Raw genomic sequence first — 25,562 nt, forward strand, 5'->3', positions numbered from 1 at the left:
AGCTTGGAGCAGGGTTTGGCAGTTGCTGCGACACTGCTCGGTGAACACGGATGGGAAGTGCTGGTTGCAGCAGCATCCCTAATTCACACCATTTATTTGGCTGTAGGTTTCTGGCACAGAAGGACCTTTTGGGACCAGCAACATTCAGGAGCAGCTCCTGCCTTTTGATCTGTCCATATTTAAGTCTCTTCATCAGGTGGAGGTAAGGCCCGGGGCCCCTGGAGTGCAGGTGGGAGTGTGCCCTCGCAGGGTAGACTGATTTCTGACCATTCTGTCCGTGCCTAGGGAGTGTTCCTGAGGTGGAGTGTCTGGATTTAACCGTAAGGCACTGCTGCTTTTGAGTTTCCAGTGTGTGGCAGATTCCATTTGGGGGAGTCAGGCGCTGTGGAGGCAGAGAGAGAGGAGCTGCTGCTGCTCCTGGCCCGTCTGCACGTCCCCACCCTGCAGCGTTCGGACAGGCTGGCGCACGGGTGCCCAGCTTCTCCTGGGCTTCTTCATTGCTCGAACTGAAGTGCTAGGAAGTCATCCTGTGGGTCACACAGCCAGCTCCATGTCTGCATCTCCCAGGGCAGACCAGCAGAGGGGTTGCAGGATTCTCTGCTCTCTGCCGTGCCTGTACCTAACAGGAAATACTTTGCATTACTCACTGCGGAACTCCTGGGTTCGCAGTGCCAATTTTGTTACCTTTTTTTTTCTAGTTTTTTTTTTTAACAAGAAGGGGACTCAGTAGAGAATACTGGAAAACACTTTAACACAGCAAGTTCTCGAGCATGGCTTTTGTGTGCAGCCCTATTCCCCATGTCTCATATTCACTCCTCGATGAAATCTCAACAGCCACGTAAAGTGGACACTTACATTCCCATTTTACAGTTGAGGAAACTGAGGCTTAGGGGGGTAAGGAAGTTTGGCCAGGATCACACAGTTAAAAGGGGGAATCTAGTGTCTGAGCTCAGCAGAGTCCGACTCTGCAACGTGCCGGGCTTGTCTCAGGAGGTCCCTTGAGGACCCTTCCTTCAATGGGCATCTGGTCCTCTAGCAGCACAGGCAAGTGGGGCTGGGTAGTGAGAGGAGTGCCTGGCTGGGCAGGCTGCGGCCCTGCCAGCCGGGGCCTGCGGGTGTGTAGTGTAGCGCTCGGACAGGTGGCTTGAGGGAGGTGGTTTGGCTCGTCCCCCTCCTTCCCCCTGCGAGGCCAGCGGAGTCGGGCAGGTGATGTTGCAGAGGCCCCAGCTCTCCAGCTCTGGTGTCCCTGGCTCTCACTTTGTGTCCAGCCACCACGCCCCAAGCAGCTGTTCAGAGAATCAAGTTTGTGTCTCTTTGTCTCATGGGCTACTTCAGAACATATCTAGTTAGCACTAAAAACAGGAAAGCAGAGACTCAGGGTTTGAGTCACAGCCTGGCTTGAAGGATTTGGGGTCACTGATGGTTGTGCTCCTTTCGTGTGTGGGTGGTGAACATCTACTTCTTGGGACTTCTGTTGGATGACGATGCCCTTCTGAGACACAGCTGTTCTTGTTCCAGATAAGTCACTGTGATGCCAGGCGCATCCGGGGGCTGGTTGCATCCAAGCCCACCTTGGCCACGATGAGCATCCGTTTCTCGGCAACCTCCATGAAGGTAAGCGCCACCTGTTATTCCTGGGTGCCGTCTGAGGGGCAGGAACTGTGGTGGCCTCACTGCGAATTATGCAAAATCTGCCATCTGTCAGGAATCAGAAGCTAGACTTTCCCCTGGGCAGCTGCACACTCCTCTGGGACCTCCCAGTGCTTGACAGTCCCTGAGATGCCTCAGGCTACATTGTCATCCCAAATCAACACTGTTAAACCTGAGATTTTAAGAGCAGGGTAATCCCCACCCCTCAGAAAAAGGTCACTGGTTTTTAATAAATTTTCAGCAGCACGAGTGTCAGAACATTTATTAGATGAATTGATGGAAATGTTCTCTAACTATGAAAAGCCCTGGCTTAGCACTCATTTGTATCTTGTTCTCAGTGAACTTGAATAGGCAGGCGAGGTTGTGTGTGCTGGGCCCTGTTGTTTATGTGTGAGTGACACAAACTCACAAACCAAGTATGTAAGAGGTTTTTTTCCTTCTCTCTTTACATTTTTATGGTTTGCATCTTAGTAATGACTTGACTTCCAGGTGGCGCTAGTGGTAAAGAACCCACCTGCTAACGCAGGAGATGTAAGGGATGCTGGTTTGATCCCTGGGCTGAGAGGATCCCCTGAAGAAGGAAATGGCAACCCACTCCAGTATTCATGCCTGAAGAATCCCACAGACAGAGGAGCCTGGCAGGCTACAGTCCATGGGGTTGCCAAGAGTTGGACGTGACTGAAGTGACTTAGCAGACTCAGTAATCTTAAAGTTCTTCTAGAAAGAAGCATAGTGTTACTTTTAGAACTTAGAGTATCTGATGAAGATTTAGGTTTGATGGAAAGTCTTTCTCTTGAGGCTACTGGCCGAAAAGAGGCGGCTCGTTTCAGGCAGCTTTGCCCCTCTGGGAGATACTCCCTGCTTCCCTGCTCAAGGAGCCCAGAGTGATCCATTGAGAGAGGAGTAGTCTTATCAAAGGGCATCAGAAGCCGAAGCGAGGAGACCTGCCTCCTTCCCAGCAGACGGTGCCCCTGTGCTCTCTGCTGCTCCCCTGTCTCAGCCCTGCTAGATTCTACCCTGTGAAGTAATGGTTAAAAGGCCCATTGTCAGCCGCGGGGGCCACAGTGCCAGCTTGTAAAGCACGGTTGCCTAGAAACACAGCAAATTCTGACCTTCAGCCTCCAAGATTTAAGCCAGAAAAGGCATCACTGTATAACGAGGCTCTTGTGAGCTGGAAAAGCGTTTGCTCCTGCAGCAGGGCCAGAACATATTCCAAATGGCTGTTATGTTTCTAAGCTCTTCAGTTATTTCACAATCGTTTCGAGGCATATGAACCAAAGCCCCGTTTTAATGCAAGTTCACTTCCACATACTAAATATGCTCCAGCCCTTCCTGAAATTTTGCAATGATTGTGTTCCCAGTGAGTGTTGCATGAGGGCTACCATGGGGGTGCTCACCAGATGTTCTCACACAGGAAGTCCTCGTTCCCGAAGCCTCAGAGTTCGATGAGTGGGAGCCAGCAGGAGCAGCCATGGAGGGCCCTGTGACTGCCGTCATCCCCACATGGCAGGCTCTGACCGCTCTGGACTTGAGTCACAACAGCATCTCCGAGATCGACGAGTCTGTGGTATGCCCTCCACGGCCAGACCCTGCGGTTGGGTGTTTACCCTTTACCAGAAGAACTAACGAAGATCTGTATCTGGTGCTCTGTGCCTTGCCTGCGATTCTTAAGTTAATGGGGTTATTTAAAAGTTATTTAAAATCTTAGGGCTTCCCTGGTGGCTCAGTGGTAAAGAATCCGCTGGCCAATGCAGGAGACACTGGTTCAACCCCTGGTCCAGGAAGATCCCACATGCCACGGAGCAGCTAAGCCCGTGCACCACAGCTACTGAGCCTGTGCTCTAAAGCCCCGTGAGCCACAGCTCCCGAGCCCACGCTCGGCAGCTGCTGAAGGCCACGCGCCCCAGAGCCCGTGCTCCACAACAGGAGACGCCACCACGATGAGTAGCCCAAGTTCAGCCACTGTGGAGAGCAGCCCCCACTCACTGCAACTAGAGAAAAGCCTGGGGAGCAGTGAAGACCCGGCACAGCCAAAAATAAATAATTTTTTTTTTTTAAGGAGTGCTTAGAACGAAATGAAGTGTATTAACTGTGTGTGCATTTGATAGCATAGACACAGTGAGTGGTGAAATTTATTCCCAAGAAGGGGAGCAGAAAAGTTAGTCCATAGGTTCTAGGGACATTCCTGGTAGTTCAGTGGTTAAGACTTTATGTTTCCACTGTAGTGGGGACAGGTTTGATCCCTGATCAGGGAACTAAGATCCAGTGTGCCTCACAGTGCAGCCAGAAAAAAAAAAAAAAAGCTTCCAGATGTTCCCCTGTAAGAGTGACATCCAGACAGTACTTGGGCAGGAGTGTTTGTGGGTCTCGATGGGGATGTAGAGTTGAAGAAGGACATACCTCCTTCTGTCTGCACTTGCTGTTCATCACTTTTACAAGCCAAGTGTTCTACAAAAACAGTGCGTCGCTGCTCAGCACCGGAGGCCCTCTGTTACGTGTTCCTGAGGATGTGCTGCTGGCTGGGCCCCGGGAGGTGTCGCGTCAGGGGCCCTGCACAGATGGCCTGCCCAGGAGTCTGTGGTCAGGCAGAACCATCTGTCCCTCCTGTGTAGGGGCCGGAAAGGGTCCAGTCTCCTAGGGTAACGTCAGGTCTTGTCTCTTCTTTCTCAAGAAACTGATTCCAAAGATTGAGTTCCTGGACCTGAGTCACAATGGAGTGCTGGTCATGAACAATCTGCAGGTAATTAGTGTCTTTGGAGACCTTTACTGTCTGCGAGCTTCTCACAAGGTCCCATTCGCCTGAGATCAGGAGGCTGATGTGGCCTTGGGAGTCTTGGGATTTCTCTCATGGGCACTTGAATGGTATCTGGGTGTACTAGAGGTTTGTAAAGGCAGAGCTGCTGCCGTTCCCTTTGGTTCACAGCAATGCAACGAGCCGTGTTGCTCTAGTTCCCAAAGTATAAATACACATTGGACAGGATAAAGATGATGCCTCCACTGTGAAGATGGGCAGCCGTGTTTTCAAACCCTGCCTCTGCTCCTACCCTGCGGGCCGTGTTGGCCCTGTAAACCTGTGCAGGGAGAAAAGAGTTTCCCTTCTGAAACAATGTCAGCGGGAACCGAGCCAGCCTGCAGAGCTAGTCGTTTAGGTTGGAGGGCCCGTGACACCCTTCATGTCAGTGCCCACTGTCTGGACCCTTGACCTTAACCACGCGACCCTGTTGTCGATGCTGCCACAGCACCTGTACAACCTTGTTCATGTGGACCTGTCCTACAACAAGCTGTCCTCCTTGGAAGGGGTTCACACCAAACTGGGGAACATCAAGACCCTCAACCTGGCAGGCAACCTCCTGAGGAACCTGAGTGGGCTGCACAAGCTATACTCCCTGGTCAACCTGGATCTCAGCGACAACAGAATCGAACAGGTGAGCCACGCCCCAGAAGGGACACGGGGATCTGGGGAGGCTGTGCCTCGACGCTGGTCACTTCTTCAGGGAGAACGAGGGGCTTCTGTTGGCTGTCGCTCGTGTTGTCACGTTGCTGAGTTGTTAGCGAAGGGCCTCGGGGGATGCCTTTCAGATGGAAGAGGTCAGAAGCATCGGCAGCCTCCCGTGTCTGGAGCACGTGGCTCTGCTGAACAACCCCCTGAGTATCATCCCTGACTATCGGACCAAGGTGCTGGCTCAGTTCGGAGAGCGGGCCTCGGAGGTAAGCTGCTTGGGGAGACTCAGCTGCAGGTGACGTCTGCTCACGTACACCTGCCTGCTTCAGAAGGCCGTCCTGACCCTGAGTGGCCTTTTGGATCACAGAAGTCCACTCCCTCCATAGGAAAAGGCTCCCTCGCTCCTCTTCTCTTAGGGGCCACAGGCTGCCACGCTTCCTCAGTAGGCTGACCTCATGTCACCTGTGTCAGAGCATCAGGCCTGGGGGGCTCTCCAGGAACCAACAGGCACAGCCTGAGTGTGGGGGGATTGTCTTCTCCTTGTTAAAAAGTAACGTTTTCTCTGGGCTTCTCTGGTGGCTCAGCAGTAGAGAACCCGCCTGCCAGTGCTGGAGATGCGGATCCCATCCCTGAGTCGGGATGGTCTCCTGGGGGAGAAAGTGGTAGGGCACTCCAGTGTTCTTGCGTGGGACAATCCCACGGCCAGATTATGAGCTGGCGGGCTCCAGCCCATGAGGTTGCAGAATCAGACAGAATTTAGTGACTAAACAACAAACAACAATGTTTATTGTAGGCAAGAGTCAGGAATAAGTTACTTAATTCTAAGTATCTCATTTCCTGGACGACTTCTGGCCATAAAACCTCATCATAAACCAGACGTGTTTGCCCACCTTGGCTGGTGTCACCCAGCCCGGTATCTGCCGCCGGCTGATGGTCACCTGCCCGCCCCACAGGTGCCCTGCAAGTTCCCCTGTCTCCTAGCTTCGAGCAGGTGGCGCTCCCACTCTCGCCAGATCCCAGGCCAGAAGATAGCTGGAAGTCTGTTTGCATCATCCCCCCACCCCTCCGTGTGTTTTCCACCCCAGGTGCCCCTTTCTCCACACTGTCACCAAGACGTTGGCTCCCCTCCCTCGGCCCTTGGGACCTTCCCTCATTTGACCACCCTGCTGTTCCCACTGCCTGCCGGCCCGTAGCTCATTCCTGCACTTGCAGGTGGGGTCCCTGCCTTCCTGCGTGCTTCCCATGCCTTGGCTCTCCCAGTTCCCCAGCCCAGAAGGCTCTCCCCTTGCTCTTTGCAGATACGAGTTTCGTCACGATTGGAGGCTTAGTTCAAGGCACCGCTTTCCCCTATTCCCAACCCTCCCAGAGGCCTTCTCAGGGAACCGTGCGCCCTGTCTTCTCTTTTCCGAGAGGAACTCCCGGAGCCAGACTAGGCATGGCGGGGCCTTGCTGGGTCACCCCAGGGAGCTCCAGGTCTCTTCTGCGGGTGGCAGGGATCTCCCTCCTGGCACGCTGGGCCCCCGCAGCCCTGTGTGTCCTCGTGGGGCTGGGCCCACACCTCGGCAGGACCCCGCCATCCTGCTCGCGCCATGCTGGCCAGCTCCTGTGCTGATGGCCATTTTCTGAACACATAGGTCTGCCTGGACAGCACAGTGACCACAGAGAGAGAGCTGGACACAGTGGAAGTGCTGAAAGCGATCCAGAAAGCCAGAGAGGCCAAGTCCCAGCTAAGCAGCTCCGAGAGGAAGGTGGGTCTCCGTGTGGGAGGTGCAGGAGTGGAGTCCTGGCCGCACCACCCTGGCCTCCCCTCGGCTGCGTGTCCCTGTCCGTTCTCGTCTGTGAGATGGGGGTGGCCGTCGGACCTGCCTCGTGGGGTTGCTGAGGCTTAGTCGAGGTCCTCCCTGTCACCGGTGTGTGTGTGTGAGCACTGTAAGCTAGCCCCTCACGTCTCTGGCTCTGCCCAGTTCTGGTCTCCTGGATCTCTCACCTCTGCCTGGCTGACTCGGCACTCCCCCTCAGGTCAGTGAGGATTCTCGGCTCTCTGCTGCCCCCTGTGTCAGACCCAGCAGCTCCCCACCCAGCGCGGCTCCCACCTCTGCCTCCCTGCCCCAGCCCATCCTCTCCAACCAAGGTAACCATGTGTGTGTGTCTGCCTCCCTGATGGAGCTGCACAGGCCCTGCACAGGCCCCCAGCTGGGCTGGGGTTGGGGGAGCGGGTTCGGATGCAGGGAGGGCACGGTGCTGTCTGCACACCAGCCCCTCCTGGGGAGGCGCATGGCTGGGGGGTACCTGGCTTGATTTCTCAGTTTGCTCAGTGAAGACTCCCCATTGCTCTGACACCCACATCCAGTTCCTCTAGGGTACTGCGGGGTGTGCTGTTTGAACAGGCTCAGGGCTGCTGGCCCATAAGGACCCCAAGCACCTGCAGGCAGTGTGGGCAGGCTGGCTGCCTGTTAATGAGAAGCCAGGCCTCCTGGTTACTTCCCTGAGTCAGGTGGCCCCCCGCCCCGTCCCTGTGTGGGGAGTGTGCCTCGTCGCCGTGGCCCTGGTAGTGTGACCCAGCCCCGAACGCTGTGTTGGTGGGGCCAAGATGGGCTGTTGGTGGACCCATGGAAAGACCAATCCCTTTCACCGACCCACTGTCTTAGCGTTTTCAAAGGGCTTTCACCTCTGAACCCAGGCATCCTCGGAGATGAGTGAGTGAAGCAGGTCCCATGAGTGTCTGCTGGCCCGGCCCCCACGGAAGAGGGGAGGGTGTGCCGTCCCGAGTGGAGCCAAGGCTCGGGACACACAGGAAAGAACGCCGCCCGCCCAGGCTCCTGGAGTTGGAGAACTTGGTGTGAGGTCTTGGGAAAACAGTTTGACCCTATGTTTCAAGAGCCAGAAAAACGTTCCCATCCCTTGACTTGGTAACCCCGCTGGTGGGGATTTTATCTTAGTGGGTTAAGATAACAGGGAAGGGGGAGGTGAAATGCTCGGCACAGCGCTGTTTCTGCCAGCAAAACATGGGCCACGGCGGGCGTGAGAGAGAGAGAAGGAGGTTAAGCCGTGGTCCGGAGTGGCCTGCAGCCATTACCGCCGAAAGGGGAAGGTGGGATGTGAAGAATGCTGGGTGAAGTCAGAGAGCCTGTGCAGGGCAGCTCACCAAGGTCGCAGCCGTGGACGTGAGCCAGAGAGTGGACGGGGCACGTCGGTGCTGGAGTCATCATCTGTTTGCTCTTGTAACATTCTTGACTGAGAAATTCTGGTTTTCTATTTCTTTTTTTTTTTTAATGTAAAAGGGGAGGGGGCCTGTATCACTTTGAAGATGCTTCCCTGACCTGTCTCCTGTCGAGCGGCCAGAGCCCTCCTCAGGCCCCCTCCCCACCGCACACGGCCCGGCACAGCCCTGGGGCCTGCAGGGGTCTGCATGGCTAGGCTCTGGGGACCGGGAGGTGCGGCTGGCCCGCCAGGCTGGGGACCCACCAGTTCTCAGTCTGCCTTTGTCGAGGCAAGGAATCAGTGAGTGTGAGCAAGCGAGTGAGCTGTGGGTGGCGAGGGAGGTGTCTGCCCCCCACAGCTGCAGTTGTGGGCAGCCCCCCTTTGGTGGCTAAGCCTCTGCAGCAGCCAGAGCCAGACTCGGTCCCCTTCACTGGCCCCGCTCCGGGGGCACACCACGCAGTGGCTCACTGTAGTCCTCCCCCTTCCTTTCCCAGTCCTTCTGCTGGACATTTAGACGTTGTCTCCAGATCCTCTTACAAATAAAACTGCAGTGGATGTCTCTGTGTGCACATCTCTTTCCTTTTGGTGAGAAACAATAAAGGTTGGGCCCCGTCTAGGCATTCTGATGTCCCCTGTCCTGTCCCCTGAGTGGCCCTTTCTGACCACTTGTTTGTACAGACCACAGTCCAGGAAGGAAGCAGAAAGACTGTCCCTATTCACATTTCCTCAGCTCCAAACAGGGTTTGGGAGGGTAGTGACAGGAAAATGCTGCTTTTTATTGCTAATGTGGAGGAATCCACAGAAATTTGTGTTCAGTCATGTGCTACTGGACCTTGCCTGTATGGGCAAGGGTTTCTTCCTGTAGGGAGCAGCTTTGCTCCCGGCCCGTTTTTGTAGAAGTGGACATACTTCTACATTAAACATCCATTAAACACCAGGCCTCTGGTCACCTCAGGACCTGCCAGCCCAGCTTGTTGGAGCCATGGAGGGCTGTGGCCATAGGGACTGATGTGGGAAGTGTCGGAGTTGATTCTCCAGCCAGGCCACGTCCAGGGGCTGAGAGGAGGCTCTAGAGACGTGGTTAGGAGAGCAGGCGCCTGGCCTGGGTCCCCTGAGTTTACATCCCAGCTTCCCTGGCTGTGGTCCCTGAAGCAACTTGTTGCCTCCAGAAGCTCTGTTTTCTCTACCCTACTTCATCGACTCTAAGATGCATGCATTCCTACCTTGTGCCTCTGAAGTTGAGGTGCGTCTTTCAGTCAGTGGCGTCTCATAGTTGCTGTCAGCCAGCTGGTATTCGTGATGGAGTTGTGGGAACACCTTCCGCGGACGCCTGCTAAGACCAAGATGGCGCCACGTCTCCGCGTCTTAGATTTGATGAGGTGTGGTAAATAATGGGAGGCGTGTGCGAGCTCACGCTGGGGAAGCACTTGGCGCTGCTGGTCCATCAGAAGCGGCCAGTAAGGGCCCCCCGCCTGTGTGTGTGGGGGACGGTTTCCAGATGACCAGGACAGTCCCCTGAGAAACTTGGAGCCTCTTGGGAAGCTGAGCTGTACCCCCAAGGGAGGATGGCGCAGAATGATTTGGGGCATTTGTGAAAGAGAGGTCTGTCTAGAGCAGCGAGGATTTTGCTCTGGAGGTGTATGTGAGGTGACTCTCAAAGGATGGTAGGATCTGAGCGCGTGAGGGAGGAGGGGGTGGATTCCGGGAAGAGAATAGCATGCCTCATGCCTGGCTGTGTGCCTGCCGCCCTTCCTGCCTGCGCACAGCCCCTGCTGCTTTGCTCTGGTGGGAGGGGGGCGCCGGGTCTGGATTTGGACCATCTGCCTGCCCAGCCCATGAGTAGAGGACCTGGGCTGTTCAGGTTGTCTTGACCCCAGGCTGCAACTGAGCTGGACAAGGGTATAGGGCTCTGTGAGCTCTTTTTGAGTCATTTTGTTGGGCCGTGGTGACTGTTGGTAAAGTCAGGCCATGGAGGCAAGCCCTGGCCTCCTCGAGATTTTGGTGGAATTAGGGGTTGACACCCAGCATTCATCTAACCAGCTGCATTTAGGAGAAAGTTAAAAAACATTTTACCCTCAACCAGTCTAGGAAATGTTTGGAGTGAAATAATGGACCCAGATGAGCTAAATTCATACAACAACCTCAGCAGGCTTTAAAAACAGCCTGAATGAGTCAGAGCGTGCTGCCCATGGGCGGTGGCCTTGGGGAGAGTCAGTTGGGTGTGTCCTGTGGGAAGCTGGGCCTGGGTTGTCCTTGCCAGCCCCAGAGGAAACCCGACCCAGCAAGCAGGCCCAGCCTTCTGATGAGGGGTCTGGGACTCCTGGATCCGCAGAGCTTCCCAGGGCTGTTGGGTGGTGGGGTGGAGAGGCTTTTCAGCTCTGTCCCCAGGAAGAGGCTCTAGGAGCAAACACGTGTAAGACTCCTGGACATTTTGCCAAACTGCTCTCTGAACGGGCGGGGCAACTCTCCCCGCAGAGCCTGCCTCTGCCCAGTTGGGCCACACAGCCTGACCTTTGCTGAAGTGAGAGGCAAAACTCCCTTGGATGTTTCGGGAGGGTGAGCTTGGTCCTGTGTTCTGCCCACTGGCTGTTCTTTTGTGGAATGTCTGTTCGTTCTTTGCAGCCTCCTAGTGGCATTTCTTTCCCCCATTTTTTGTTACCTGTAAGAGCATTTTATAGAGTAAAGATACAAGCCTTTGACAAATACTGTGAGCACTTTTTTCTCATTTCATTCAAGTTTTTTTTTTTTTTTTTCTTACAGAAGTTTAGTTATATGTAGTCACACCTCAAGTTCTTTCTTTGGATTCAGGCTCAGAAATTCCCTTCCTGAGATTAGATGAGCGGGCGTTCGTTCTTCTAGTTATTTTAAGGTTTTGGTTGTAACATTTTCTTCTGTAATCCACTTGCCTGATTTGGGGGCTCTGATTAGCCCCCAGCCATGCTGTAGCCTGAGGATGCAGCCCCATTTGTTGAATGGCTGCTCTCCTGCCCCGCCTGCCCCACCCGCCTGCCCCTGCTCTCTCTAGGAATCATGTTTGTGCAAGAGGAGGCCCTGGCCAGCAGCCTCTCATCCACCGACAGTCTGACTCTTGAGGACCGGTCCATTGCAGGAGGATGCTCTGATTCCTTGGAGTCCATCTCTGCGGGACAGGTAACCTCCTCCTCCTCCTCCTCCTCCTCCCCTGTGGCCCGCTCTCCTGCCTCCAGCTGTCTGCAAGTAGGAGGTGGCCGGTCTGGAGTCATGGCAGATGTGGCCGGTGCTTGAGAGCGCTCTGCTGTGTGGTTCAGAGTCTGTTCAGTTAGCATCTGTGTGTCTGTCTCTCTCTCTGGGCTGATGGGGATAGGCAGTTTTCTCTCACTGGGTCCTGGGGGGAGAAGCCAGGTAACCCTTAGTGCCTGTGAACAGACTTCCTGAGGAAGGCAGTTCAAAAGGTCCGGGGTGGGGGGCTTGTTTGCATTCCAAACCCATCAAGAAGTTTCTGCACTGCTGTCTGACACCTCGGCCATTTTGCCCATTTCGACCCATCAGCCTGATATTCTGGGATACATTGTGACTGTTACCTCCTCTGTGGCTGCTGCTGAGGGTCCCTGAGCTAATTCCTGTCTCGGGAAGAAAGAGGCCGGCAGGTGTGCGAGGGGCTCGTTTGCTGTGTGTGTGGGGAGTGTGCTTGGTATCTGAGCCTGCCCAGCCCTGTCTTTGCTCACCAACACGGTCCTGGCACTGGGGCAGTGGGCAGTTCTGCTCTGTCCCAGCACTCCCCAACACTCTCCCTTTACCCAGGGGCACAGTAGGAGGCTCCTGAGCCCTAGGTCTTCTCTGCTGCCCAGAGACCACTGGGAGGCCTTGCCAGGCCCTACACAGCCTCTGCTCACCGTGTCCTCTCCTGGCCCAATACCAGATTGGTAGACAGTCCACACAGACTCTGGTATGGCACAGGGAACGTTCAGGTGCCAGACCCAGAGGCATAAGCTGAGCTGTGGAGGGTGAGAGGCTCTGGTCCAGAGGTTGGAAGCGTGGACTGGAGTCAGACCCAGGTGGGAGCCTCAGCCCTGCTGTGCATTGGCAGGGTAACTGGGTGACTCTCTGTCTCTCGAGGCCCCAGGATCTGCCACAAGGTGGAGTGGGGATAGTGGGGCGCTTCCTGCAGGGCCATGAGGGAGGGCTCAGAGCTGGTACCTGGTGATTGCCAGGACGTGGCTGAGTAGATGGGGGCTGACTGTGTTTCCTTTCCTGACAGGCACCTTCTGATGATTTAAGGGACGTGCCGGGAGCTGTTGGCGGTGTGAGGTAGGGCAGAGGCTGTTGTGGAAGACACTCGGGGCCTTCTGCATTGTGCTCAGCATGGGCTGGTAGTAACCAAGATTGTGTGAAAAATCTGTTCACGGAAGTTGCATAGAGTTAGGTCTTCCTTTGAATAAACAAACAGATGAAATGGGCTCTGGTCTGTTTCACAGTTCTAATCCCTAAATTTGCTTTTCACAAGTGTTATCCTGTACTAGGGGTCAGCATGTCAAGGCCAGTTTAGTCCATTGCCTGTTTTGTACAATCTGTGATTGAAAAATGATTGTTCCATTCTTCTTTTTTAAAAAATTTATATATTTTTAAATGAAGCAAAGATGATTTCATGATAACAGGTACAATTCACAAACAAGATTGACATCTTAACCTATTAGACTCCTGACAGCAAAGAAAGAAAGATACATAAAGCAAAAATCAAAAGAAATAAAAGGGAAAAGAAAAAAAATTATAATCATAGTGAAACATACTAACATTTCTGTGAGAATATTTTATTAAATGTAGAAAAAATAAGAGGATCATCTTGAATAATAATTAAACTATAATAGATTTGTATTTATATTAATTTATGTTAATCTTATATCCTACATGAATACATTTAAAATTTTGTATCTCATACATTGTTATTAGATGTCCATAGAACATCTAAAGAAACTGGCAAAAAGATAAACATTACTAAATTTCAAAAAGTAGAATTCTTTTTTGTGTGTGATTCAGTTATACGTATACAGATATACTATTTTTGAAATTATTTTCCATTATAGGTTCTGACTACAAGTTTCTGACTACAGTTTCCTGTGCTATACAGTAAACCTTTGTTGCTTGTTCATATCTTTTTTTTTTTAAATAGAAATCGAGCATTCTATTCATACTAAGTTAACAAGTGGAATCAAAATGTTGTAAATTTTTTACTTAGGCAAAATTTCTTAAGTCTAAATTCTAAACAGTTTCTAAAATATATATATGTATTCTTTATATATATGTATAAAAGCTTTTTTTTTTGTAATTTCATTCCTTTTTTATTATTAAACTTTATAATTTATTTCGGAGTTAGGTGATTATCATTGTGATAGTTTCAGGTGGACAGCTAAGGGACTCAGCCATACATATACATGTATCCATTCTTGCCCCTCTGATCCAGGCTGCCACATAACATTGGGTTCCCTGTGCTATACCGTAGGACCTTGCTGCTTATCCATTTTAAATTTAGCAGTGTTTACATGTTTATCCCAAACTCTGTAACTATCCTTCCCCTCTGGCAATTCTCCAAGTTCTCCAAGTCCTCGAGTCTGCTTTCTGGTTTTCAGATAGGGCCACTGCATCATCTCTTTCTGGACTCTGCCTATAAGGGGTGCCATGTGACATTTCTCTCTGTCTGACTCGCTTCACGCAGTGTGACACTCTAGATCCATCCATGCTGCTGCAGGTGCAGTGATGTCGTGCTTTTTAGTGGCTGAGTAATACTCCACTGTGTATCATATCTTCTTTTTCCATTCCTCTGTTGATGGACGTTTGGGTTGCTTCCCTGCCTTGGCTGCTGTAAACAGTGCTGCAGTGAATATTGGGGTACACGTGTCATCTTGAATTAAAGGTTTTCTCAAGGTATATGCCCAGGAGTGGGGTTATTGGCTCATGTGGTAGTTGTACTTTTAGTTTCTTAAGAAACCTTCAGACTATTGTCCACAGTGGCTGTATTTCAAAAAATTCTGAGATAACTCTGATATGTATTTGGATTTTAAAAAGGGATTACAGGTTTTCCTATTGAATGGTAGTTCTGGTGATATAGAGTTCTTTTATTTTTGTTGACCAGTCATGATACAATGGTATTAAGTGATTAATACTTACATAATCTCATTAGTGAAAGATGTTTATCAGTTTGCAGAGTCAGTAGACAAAAAATAAAAGATTATTACAATTGCAAACCATAAGGGGAAGATGATTAACCTAACAAAATAGTTACAATTTGGGGGGTCAAGCAGAGTCATTTGATAAGTGGGAGTACATACATCCACAGGTTTTCATCTGCTGTGTCTTTTGGTTGGTGCATTTAATCTATTTGCATTTAAGATAATTATCGATATATATGATCCCATTATCATTTTCTTAATTGTTTTGGGTTTATTTTCTTCGGGTAGGTCTTTTCCTTCTCTTGGTTTCCTGCCTTGTTTTTTTTTTGTTGTAAAGCTGGTTTGGTGGTGCTGAATTCTCTTAACTTTTGCTTGTCTGGAAAGCTTTTGATTTCTCCATCAGATCTGAAGGAGAGTCTTGCTGGATAGAATATTCTTGGTTTTAGGTTCTTCCCTTTCATCACTTTAAATCTATCGTGCCATTCCCTTCTGGCTTGTAGAGTTTCTGTTGAGAAATCAGCTGATAGCCTGATGAGAGTTCCCTTGTCTGTTATTTGTCGTTTTTCCCGTGTTACTTTTAATACTTTACTTCTGTCTTTAATTTTTGTCAGTTTGATTACTTTGTGTCTCGCTGTGTTCCTCCTTGGCTTTCTCCTGCTTGGGACTCTCTGTGCTTCCTGGACTTGGTTGACTATTTCCTTTCCGATGTTACGGAAATTTTCAGCTATTCTCTCTCCAAATAATTTCTCAGGTGCTTTCTCTCTTCTCCTTCTGGGACCCTTACAGTGCGAATGTTTGTGCGTTTACTGTTGTCCCAGAGGTCTGTTGGGCTGTCTTCATTCATTCTCCTTCTTTGTTTCTATATTCTGTTCTGCGGCAGTGATTTCCACTATTCTCTCCTTCAGGTCGTTTCTCTGTTCTGCCCCAGTTATTCTGCTGTTGATTCCTTCAACAGCAGAGAGATGGATACTCTCTCTGTGTGTTCTTTAGTTCTGGGTCTTTGGTAAACATTTCTTGCGTCTTCTCATTCTTTGCCTCCATTCTTTTTCTGCAAGGTTGCCTATCTCCACTTCACGTAGTTGTTTTTCTGGGGTTTTATCTTGTCCCTTCATCTGGGACATAGATTTCTGCTTTTTCACGCTGATTAACTTTTCTGTAATGCGGTTTTTGTTTTAGCTGCTGTGGGACTATGGTTCTTCTTGCTTCTCTGCCCTCTGATGGAGGAGGCTAAGAGGCTTGTGTAAACTTCCTGATGGGAGGGTCTTGTTGTTCAGTTGCTCAGTTGTGTCCGACTCTTTACGACTTCATAGACTGCAGCACGCCAGGCTTCCCTGTCCTTCACTATGTCCAGTTTGCCCAAACTCAGGTCCATTGAGTCAGTGATGCCATCCAGCCGTCTCATCCTCTGTCGTCCCTTTCTCCTGCCTTCAATCTTTCCCAATGAGTTGTCTGTTCACATCAGGTGGCCAAAGCATTGGAGCTTCAGCATCAGTTCTTCCAGTGAATATTCAGGGTTGATTTCCTTTAGAATTGACTGGTTTGATCGCCTTGCAGTCCAAGGGACTCTCAAGAGTCTTCTCCAGCACCACAGTTCAAAAGCATCAATTGTTCAGCGCTCAGCCTTCTTTATGGTCCAGCGCTCATCGTACATGACTGTTGGAAAAGCCACAGCTTTGACTGTACAGACCTCTGTCGGCAAAGTGATGTCGCTGCTTTTTAACATGCTGTCTAGGTTGGTCATAGCTTTCCTTCCAGGGAGCAAATGTCTTTTAATTTCATGGCTGCAGTCACCGTCCATAGTGATTTTGGAGTCCAAGAAAATAAAATGTGTCACTGTTTGCATTGCTCCCCCCTCTATTGGTCATGAAGTGATGACACGGGATGCCTTGATCTTCATTTTCTGAATACTGAGTTTTAAGCCAGCTTTTTCACGCTCATCTTTCACCTTCATCAAGAGGCTCTTTAATTCCTTTTCACTTTCTGTGGTAAGGGTGGTGTCATCTGTGTATCTGAGGTTATTGATATTTCCCCCAGCAATCTTGATTCCAGCTTGTACTTCATCCAGCCCGGCATTTTGCATGATGTACTCTGTGTATAAGTTAAATAAACAGGGTGATAATATACTGCCTTGACGTCCTCCTTTCCCCATTTTGAACAAGTCTCTCGTTCCGTCTGGTTCTAACTGTTGCTTCTTGACCTGCATACAGATTTCTCAGGAGGCAGGTAAGGTGGTCTGGTATTCCCATCACTTTAAAAATTTTCCACAGTTTGTTGTGATCCACATGGTCAAAGACTCTAGCGTAGTCAGTGAACCACAAGTGGATGTTTTTTTCTAGAATTCTCTTTTTCTATGATCCAGTGGATGTTGGCAATTTCATCTCTGGTTCATCTGCCTCTTCTAAATCCATTTTGTACACCTGGAAGTTCTTGGTTCACGTACTGTTGAAATTTGGCTTGATGGATTTCGAGCATTACCTTGCTAGCATGTGAAATGAGTGCAATTGTGCGATAATTTGAACTTTCCTTGGCATTGCCCTTCTTTGGAATTGGAATGAAAACTGAGCTTGTCCAGTCTGTGGCCACTGCTGAGTTTTCCAAATTTGCTGGCATGTTGAGTGCAGCACTTTAACAGCGTCATCTTTTAGGATTTGAAATGGTTCAGCTGGAATTCCATCACCTCCACTAACTTTGTTTGTAGTAATGCTTCCTAAGGCCTACTTGACTTTGCATTCCAGGACGTCTGGCTCTAGGTGAGTGACCACACCATTGTGGTTATCTGAGTCATTAAGACCTCTCGTGTATTTCTTCTGTACAGCAAGGTAACTCAGTTATACATATATGCACATTCTTTTTAAAGTTGTTTTCCGTTATGGTTATCCCAGGAGATTGGATCTAGTTCCCTGCACTATGCATCAGGACTCTGTTGTTCACCCGTCCTTTTTGGCCTGAGCTGGGTCTTCGTTGCAGTGTGTGGGCTCTCTCTAGTTGCAGCTCTTGGTCTTGTTGCAGAGCATGGGCTGTACCAAGTAGCTGAGGCTCACAGGCTCTCTAGTTGTTACCAGCTGGTTTAGTTGCCCTCTGTCACGTGTGATGTTAGTTCGCCAACCAGGGATCTAACCTGCATTCCCTACGTTGGAAGGCAGATTCTTGACCACTGGTCCACCGGGGACATTTGTAAACATCAGAGTTTGCATCTGCTAACCTGGAACTCCCCGCCCGCCTCTTCCCTCCTCCCCGCCCGCCTCTTCCCTCCTCCCCGCCCGCCTCTGCCCTCCTCCCCTCCACTTTGCAACTGAAAGTCTGTTCTCTGTGTCTGTGAGGCTGTTGTGTTGGCAGGTCTGTCTTGTGCCTTTCCCCCTCCCTGTTTCATTTTCTGTCCATCTCTTCACTGTCTGTCTCTACCCATCTCGAACCCCGCTTCTTTCTGTTTCGCTCCCTCTTGGTCTCTCTCTGCCTCTTTCTTGCTCTTTCCCTTCCTCCCTCCCTCCCTCTTGGTCTTTGTCTCTCTCCTGGTCTGTCTGTGGGTCTCTCTGACCCCCCCACCGCCCCTCTCTGCCTGCGTCCTTCCCTTTCCGTTTTTCTGTCTCTCTCTTTCTGCCTACCTTCCTCTCTCTCTCTCCCCCCCTTTCTCCCCGCCACACTCTTTCTCTCTCTGTCTCTTTCCCTACTCTTTCCCCCTTCTCTCAGTCCGTCTTTATCCCTCCCTGTTTCTTTCTGTTTCTCTCTTTGCTTCCTGCGCTCTCTCTCTCTGTCCCTCTCCCTCCCTCTTTCACTGTCTCCCCCTCCGACCCTCCACCTGTCTTGTCTCTCCCTGACTCTCCCTGTCTCACTCTCTTTCTCTCTGTGTCTCTCTCTCCCTCCCTTCTCTCTGTTACACCCTCCCTCCCACTCTTTCTCTCTCTGTCTCTCTCCCTTTCTGGTTTTTCTGCTCCCTATCTGTTTCTCCTTTCCCCTCTGCCTCTCTCTGTCTAGGTCTCTCTGTCTGTGTCCCTCCCTGTCTCCCTGACTCTGTGCCTCCCTCCTCCTCTCTCTCTCTTTTCTCCTTTCTCTTTCTCGCCCTGTTGCTCAGTTTCTCTTCCTCTTTGTTGTTTCTTTTTCCCGCCCTCCCTCCTCCTCCCTTGGCCTCTCTCTCTCCTTCGCTCTCTCTTTCTCTGTCTCTCGTCCCATCCCACTTGGTCCTTTTCTGTCTGACCCCTCCCCCCGTGCCTCCCCCCCATTCCCTCTTTCTTCTTTCTCTCTTGTCCTCTGCCTTTCTCTGTGCGTCCTTTCCTCTGTCCCCCTCTCTCCCTCTCCCTTCTCTCTCCTGCGTCTCCTCTTCCTCTCTCCCCTGCCATCTCTCTCCCCCCATCTCTCTCTCTCGCTCTGTCTCTCTGTCTCTGTCTCTCTGTCTCTGTCTCTCTGTCTCTCTCTGTCTCTCTCGCTCTGTCTCTCGCATCTTCGCTCCTCCTCCTCCTCCTTGCTCCTCCTCCATGTCTGTCTGCCTCGCTCTCACTGCTGCTTTTTCTGTCATTCTCCAGCCTCGTCTCTCTGTCTGTCCGTCTCCCTCCCTCTCTGTTTGTCTGTCACGTTTCTGTCCCTGCATCTCTTTCTCACTCCCTATGTCTGTCTTAGTCTCTCCCTGACTCCCTCTTCTCTCTCTGTGTCTCTCTCTAATTCTCCTTCCCTCCCACCCTCTCTGTCTCTCTCCCTGTCTCTCTGTTTATCTTTCTCTCTCTCTCTCTCTCTCCCCCCGCCCCAGCCCTACCTCTCTCTTTTTCTCCCTTCATTCTCTCTCTCTGCCTTCTCTCTCGTTCTTCCCCCTTGTCTCCTTCTCCCTAGCTCCTTCCCTCCCTGTCTCTGTTGGTGTCTCCTTGCTTCCCTTTCTTCCTCTCTCCCACCGTGCCTCTTTCTTTGTCTCCCATTTTCTTTCTGCTGCTTTCTCTCTGTCTTTCTCTTTTTCCTCCCTCACTCTCTGTCTGCCCTGTTTTGCAGTCTGCATGTCGGTGATGTCATGTGGCATTCTGTCTTTCTGACCTACCTCACTTAGTGTGATGGTCTCGCAGGGCACCCATGTTTGCTCCACGTGACATTGTTTTGTCCTGTGTTTATGGCTGAGCAGCACTCTGTTGTGTATATGCACCACACCTTTGTCCATTCAGCTGTCCATGGGAATTTAAGTTGTCTCCGTGTCTTGGCTTCTGTGTCTTGTGCCGCGTGAACACAGGGATGCGTGTATCTTTCTGAATTAGTTTGTTCATTTATGGCTGCGCTGGGTCTTTGTTGGTGCGGGTGGGCTTTCTCAAACTGTAATAGTGGGGCCCCTCTCCAGTTGTGGGGGGGGGCCCCTCTCCGGTTGTGTGTGGGGCCCCTCTCCGGTTGTGCGTGGGGGCCCCTCTCCGGTTGTGCGTGGGGGCCCCTCTCCGGTTGTGTGTGGGGGCCCCTCTCCGGTTGTGCGTGGGGGCCCCTCTCTGGTTGTGTGTGGGGGCCTCTCTTGCTGTGGAGCACGGTCTCTAGGGCGCGGGTTTCCGCGGTTGCAGCAGGCAGAGCAGGCCCAGTGGTGGAGGCGCGCAGGCTCCGGACTGTGTGGACGTCAGCAGTGAGAGGCGTGGGCCCCATGTTTGTGGCATGTGAGCTCCGTAGTTGGGGTGCACGGGCTTAGTTGCCCTGTAGCATGTGGAATCCTCCCAGACCCGGGATCAAACCCAGGTTCCCTGCACTGGCAGGCAGGTCTTAACAATTGGACCACCAGGAAGTCCTCTATGTATTTTTTATTTCTTCAGTGGTCTCTTGGTTATTTAGTAGCATGTTATTTAGCTTCCATGTGTTTTGTATTTTTCATAGTTTTTCCCCCCATAATTGATTTCTAATCTCATAGTGCTGTGGTTGGAAAAGATGTTTGATATGATTTCTATTTTCTTAAATGTAGTGAACCTTGATTTGTGACCCAAGATGTCATCTATCCTGGAGAATGTACTGCGGGTATGCTTGAGAAGAAGGTGTTTTCTGCCACTTTTGAGTAGAACATTCTGTCGATGTCAAATCTATCTGGTCTGTTGTATCATTTAACGATTGTGTTTCCTTATTTATTTTGCATCTGGATGATCTGTCCATTGTGTAAGTTGGGTGGTAAATTCCCTTCTATTTCTGTTACTGTCAGTTTCCCCTTTTATGGCTCTTAGCATTTGCCTTATGCATTGAGTTGCTCGTGTGTTGGGTGAATAAACATTTATAATTGTTATACCTCCTTGTGAGATTGATCCCGTCATTATGTACTGGCCTTCCTTATCTCTTATAACAGTCTTTATTTTAAAGTCTGTTTTATCTGCTGTGAGTAATGCTATTCCAGCTTGCTTTTCATTTCCATTTGCATGGACTATATCTTTTTCCATCCCCTCTTTTTTAGTCTGTATGTGACTGTAGGTCTGAAGCTGGTTTCTTTTAGATAGTACAGGTCTTGTTTTTTCATCCATTTTGTCAATCTGTGTCTTGGTGGCAGCGTTTTATCCATTTTCATTGTAGGTAATTATTGACATGCATGTTTCTATTACCATTTTCTTAATTGCTTTGAATTTGTTTTTAATGGGGCCTTTTCTCGCTTTGTGTTTTCAGCCTAGAGAAGTTCTTTAAGCATTTGTCATAAACCTGATTTGGTAGTGCTGAATTCTCTTAGCTTTTGCTTGTCTGAAAGCTTTTTTTTTCACTTTTTTTGTTTGGCTGCGTTCTTCAGTACATCGAATCTTACTTCCTTGACCAGAGATCGAGCCCATACCCCATGCATTGGAAGTGTGGCGTTTTAACTGCCAGAGAAATCCCTTGTCTGTAAAACTTTTGATTTATCCATTGAATCTGAATGATATCCTTGCCAGGTAGCCTAATCTTGGTTGTAGATTTATCATTTTCATCATTTTAAACACATCTTGCCACTCCTGTCTGGCCTTCAGAATTTCTGCTGAAAAATCGGCTAATAACCTTATGGGGATTCCCTTGTATATTATTTGTTGCCTTTTTTTTTTAATTTAATTTTTGTTGGCTTGATTAATATGTGTCTCTGTATGTATCTTCTCCGATTTATCCTGTATGGGACTGTCTGGACTTGGGTGCCTATTTCCTGTGTTAGAAAAATTTTCAAGTATAATCTCTGCAAATATTTTCTCAGACCCTTTCTCTCCTCCCAGAACCCCTGTGATTTGAATGTTGGTGTGTTTAATGATGTCCCAGAGGTCTCTGAGGCTGTCCTTTTTAATTTTTATTCTTTTTTCTTTATTCTGCTCCTCAACAGTTCTTTCGATTTTATTTATTCTTCTGCTTTAGTTACTCTGCTATCATTTCCTTCTGGTGTTATCTTTCATTACAGTTCTTGCGTTTTTCGTCACTGTTTGTTTGCTCTTTAGCTCTTCTAGGTCCTTGTTGTACATTTCTGGTATTTTCTCGACCCGTGCCTCCATTGTCTTTCTGAGATTTAGGATCATCTTTACTGTCATTACTCTCTGAATTCTTTTTCAGGTGTATTGCCTGTTTCCTCTTCATTTATTTGGTCTTGTAGGTTTTTACATTGCTCCTTCGTCTGTATCGTATTTTTTGTCTCTCTCTCTGTTTTTCGGTGAGTGGGACTGTTTCTGTCTTGCTGATTGCTTGGCCTGAGACGTCCAACCCTGGAGTTTGCAGGCCATGGGTGGAGCTGGGTCTCGGTGCTGAGAGGAGAACCTCAGGGAGAACCCATGCTGATTAATATTGCCTGGGGTCTGAGGGTCTCTGTTAGTCCAGGGGTTTAGACTCAGTGCTTCCACCGCAGGAGCTCAAGCCTGCTCCCTGGCCTGGGAACCATGACCCCACAGGTCACAAAGTGCTGCCCTCTCCCACCCCACCCCCCCAAAAAAAGCAACAGACAAGGAGCAGACAGTAAAAAGGAATAAAAAATAAAACTAGAAAATATGTTAGAAAAAGTAAAAGTGCAACAACAACAAAGCTAAACAGAATCATAGTAGCAGGGGAAAAATAGCCTTAAAAGGCCCTGCAGGGCTGGCCTTAGGCTCAGGACCTGCACAGCCAGGGGGTCCCTGAGGGGTGGAGATTCAGACTCTGGACCCCAGCAGGCTCCCTGGGTCCTGAGCAGGTTGAAGAGACCCTTGTCATGTACCCGCCCCATGTCCCTCTCCTGAGAAGATCTCTCCCCTTCCCTGCTGATCCCTGCACCACGGGTGGGCTCTTCCAAGTGTGGGAGCTCACTCCCCCAGCCACCCCTCAGGGGTGCCCCCCACCCCGCCTCTGCTTTTTCTCCCTCCCTCCTTCCCCCACCACATCCTGCCTGCTTTCATGGAGGCTCCTTCAGTCCCCGTAGGTGTCTGGGGTCCCCCCCAGCACCTGGTTGGCACCACTGTGTTGCTGCTGCCGCTGTGTCAGGAGACGTGCCCTCCTTGGCCTGTCACCCCACCATCTGTGCCTCGCCTCTGGTTTCCACTTTTGCCCCCAGGACTCCCCCGTCTCTCCCCCCACCTTTTTAAACATGTGACTTTGTGTATTTGCCTGAGCTGGGTCTTCGTTACAGTGTGTGGGCTTTCTCTGATTGCAGCTCTCGGTCTTCTCTTGCTGTGGAGCACGGGCTCTGGAGCGCGTGGACTCGGTAGTTGCGACTCGAAACTCTTGCTGTCACGAGCTGGTTTAGTTGCCATGTGGGATGTTAGTTCCCAAACCAGGGGTCTAACCCGCGTCGCCTGCCTTGGAAGGCAGATTCTTAACCATTGGGCCACCAGGGACGTTCCTATTCGTTGTCAATATCAGAGTTTGCCTCTACTAACCCAGAACTGCCAGTCCATCCCTTCCTTCCTCTGCTCCCCCTTGGCAACTGAACCTGTTCTGTCTGTGAGGCTGTTTTCTTAGGTAGGCTCATTTGTGCCCTGGTTTTTTCCCAGCCTCTTTCACTGTCTGTCTCTCTTGCCCTGTCTCTCTCCCTGCCGCCTTGCCTCTCTTTCCCTCTCCCCCGGCCCTCCCACTGCCTCTCTTTCTTTCCCTCTCTCTCCCTGCCTGCCCCCTTCTTTTGGGATCTGTCTCTCTGAATCTCTCTCTCCCTCCCTCCTCCTCTCAGCCTTTCTCTCCCTCCCAGCCTCTCTGTATGTCTGTCTTCCTGTGTCTTTCTTCCGCACGCTCTCTTGGTCTCTCTCTCCCTCCCTTTTTCTTTCTCTCCCGCACCTCACACCCTTTTTTCTTTTTCTCTCCCTCCCTCCCACTCCCTCTCTTGGTCTCTCCCTGTCTGTTTCCTTCTCTGTCTGTCTCCCTCCCTCCCTGTCTCTTGATCTCTTTCTGTACCCCCTCTGTCTCCCGCCTCTTCCTTGCTCTCTCTCCTCCCCTCCCCATTGCCTGTCTGTCTGTCTGTCTCTGTCCGTCAGGCTTAGCCTCTTTCCCTGTCTCTGCGTCTCTCTCCTGCTCTTTGCCCACCCTCTTTCCCTCTCGCTGTCTCTCCTGTCTCTCTCCCTTCCCCCTTGGGCCTTTCTCTGCCTCTGTCTCACCCAGTCTCTCCTCCCTCTCCTCTCTCTTTCTCTGTCTCTTTCCCCCTCTCTCTCTCCGTCCTTCTCCCTCCCAGTCTCTCTCGGCTTCTCTTTCTCCCTCCCTCTCAATTTCTGTCCTTCTCTCTCCCTTTTCCTCCGTCTCTCTCTTTTTCTCCCACCCACTCGCGGTCTCTCTTTCTTTGTGTGTCTCTCTCTTCCTGTCTCTTTCTCTTTCGTTTCTCTTTCTGCCTTCAGACCTCCTTCCTCTCGGCCTCTCTCTGTCACTCTCTATTTCTCCCTCCCTCCTCCTCTCTGTTTCTCTCCCTCTTTCTCTCTCATGCTCTTTTTTCTCCCTCCCTCCCTCCGTTTCTGCCTCGCTCCTTCTCAGACTCTGTCTCTCTCCCTCTCTCCTCCTTGCTCTCCCCACCCCTTTCTTTCTCTGTCTCTCTCCCTTTCCCCTATCTCTTCCTCCCCTCTTCCCTCTCTTTCCCTCCTCCTTCCCTCCCCATGTCTCCCTCCCTCTCTCTCTCCCCCCCTTTCTCTGCCCCCTTCCCTCTTTTCTGTCTCTTGTCTCTGTCTCCCCTACTGTCTCTCTTGATTTGCCTCTGACTGCGTGTCTGTCTTTGATTTAGTTCATACCTGAATAGCCTACAGTGGTTTTCCTTACTTTCCGCAATTTGAGCCTCAATTTTGCAATAAGGATGGTCTGAGCCGGAGTCCAGGTCCTGTTTTTGCTGATTGGATAGAGCTCCTCCATCTTTAGCCGCAAGAATATAATCGACTTGATTTCTGTATTGGTCCTCAGGTGATGTCCATGCGTGGAGTCTTCTCTTCTGCTGCTGGAAGAGGGTGTTTGCTAGGGCCAGTGCATTCTCTTGGCAAAACTTTGGTAGCCTTTGCCCTGCTTTATTTTGTACTTCAAGGCCAAACTTGCCTGCTACTCCAGATATCTCTTGACTTCTGTTTTGCATTCCAGTCCTCTGTGCTCAATGCACATCTTTTTTTGGTGTTAGTTCTAAAAGGTCTTGTAGGTCTTCATAGAACTGTTCAACTTCAGCTTCTTCAGCGTTACTGGTTGGGACATAGGCTTGGATTACTGTGATATTGAATGGTTTGCCTTGGAGACAAAGAGAGATCATTCTGCGGTTTTTGAGATTGCCCTCAAGCACTGCATTTTGGATTCTTGTTGACTCTGAGGATTACTCCATTTCTTCCGAGGGATTCTTGTCCATGTAGTGGATCCAGTGGTCATCTGAATTAAATTCACCCACTCCAGTTCACTTTAGTTCACTGATTCCTAACATGTCAATGAGAATCTCCCGGGAATCTGACTTTGAAGGTCAGCAGGATTTGATTACAGAACTTCCACAGGACTGGGAAAACAGAGACTCTTGGAGGGCACAAACAAAACTTCATGTGCCCCAGAACCCAGAAGAAAGGAGCAGTGACTCCACAACACACTGAACCAGGCTTGCCTGTGACTGTCCGGGAGTCTCTGGCAGAGGTGTGAGTCGACAGTGGCCTGCCTCTCAGGGTCAGCAGCTCTTCTGGGAGGTGTGCTGGTATAAGTCCTTTTGGAAGAGGTTTCCATTACCCTACAGGGAGAGAGCACAGCCCCACCTATCAGCAGGAAATTGGATTAAAGATTTACTGAAAAGTCACGAT

At 50.4% G+C, this 25,562-nt stretch overlaps 1 protein-coding gene across 4 annotated transcripts in view; it reads left to right on the top strand.

Annotated features, from left to right (window-relative positions):
• NISCH (nischarin) overlaps positions 1-25,562 on the top strand; it is a 60,571-nt gene that overhangs the window by 12,898 nt on the left and 22,111 nt on the right. For 3 of the 4 annotated variants that reach the window (XM_040247135.1, XM_040247137.1, XM_040247136.1), the window contains exons 6-15: positions 107-202; positions 1,519-1,614; positions 3,065-3,217; positions 4,322-4,390; positions 4,890-5,075; positions 5,230-5,358; positions 6,727-6,840; positions 7,112-7,223; positions 11,319-11,443; positions 12,531-12,580. In XM_040247135.1, coding sequence (XP_040103069.1) covers positions 107-202; positions 1,519-1,614; positions 3,065-3,217; positions 4,322-4,390; positions 4,890-5,075; positions 5,230-5,358; positions 6,727-6,840; positions 7,112-7,223; positions 11,319-11,443; positions 12,531-12,580 — 1,130 coding nt within the window. Of the gene's footprint in view, positions 1-106; positions 203-1,518; positions 1,615-3,064; positions 3,218-4,321; positions 4,391-4,889; positions 5,076-5,229; positions 5,359-6,726; positions 6,841-7,111; positions 7,224-7,772; positions 8,857-11,318; positions 11,444-12,530; positions 12,581-25,562 lie in introns of those variants that run through there. The other variant, XM_040247138.1, reaches the window with a different exon arrangement.

Source organism: Oryx dammah, unplaced genomic scaffold, assembly GCF_014754425.2.
Source record: "Oryx dammah isolate SB20612 unplaced genomic scaffold, SCBI_Odam_1.1 HiC_scaffold_9, whole genome shotgun sequence".
In the NCBI taxonomy this organism is placed as follows: Eukaryota; Metazoa; Chordata; class Mammalia; order Artiodactyla; family Bovidae; genus Oryx; species Oryx dammah.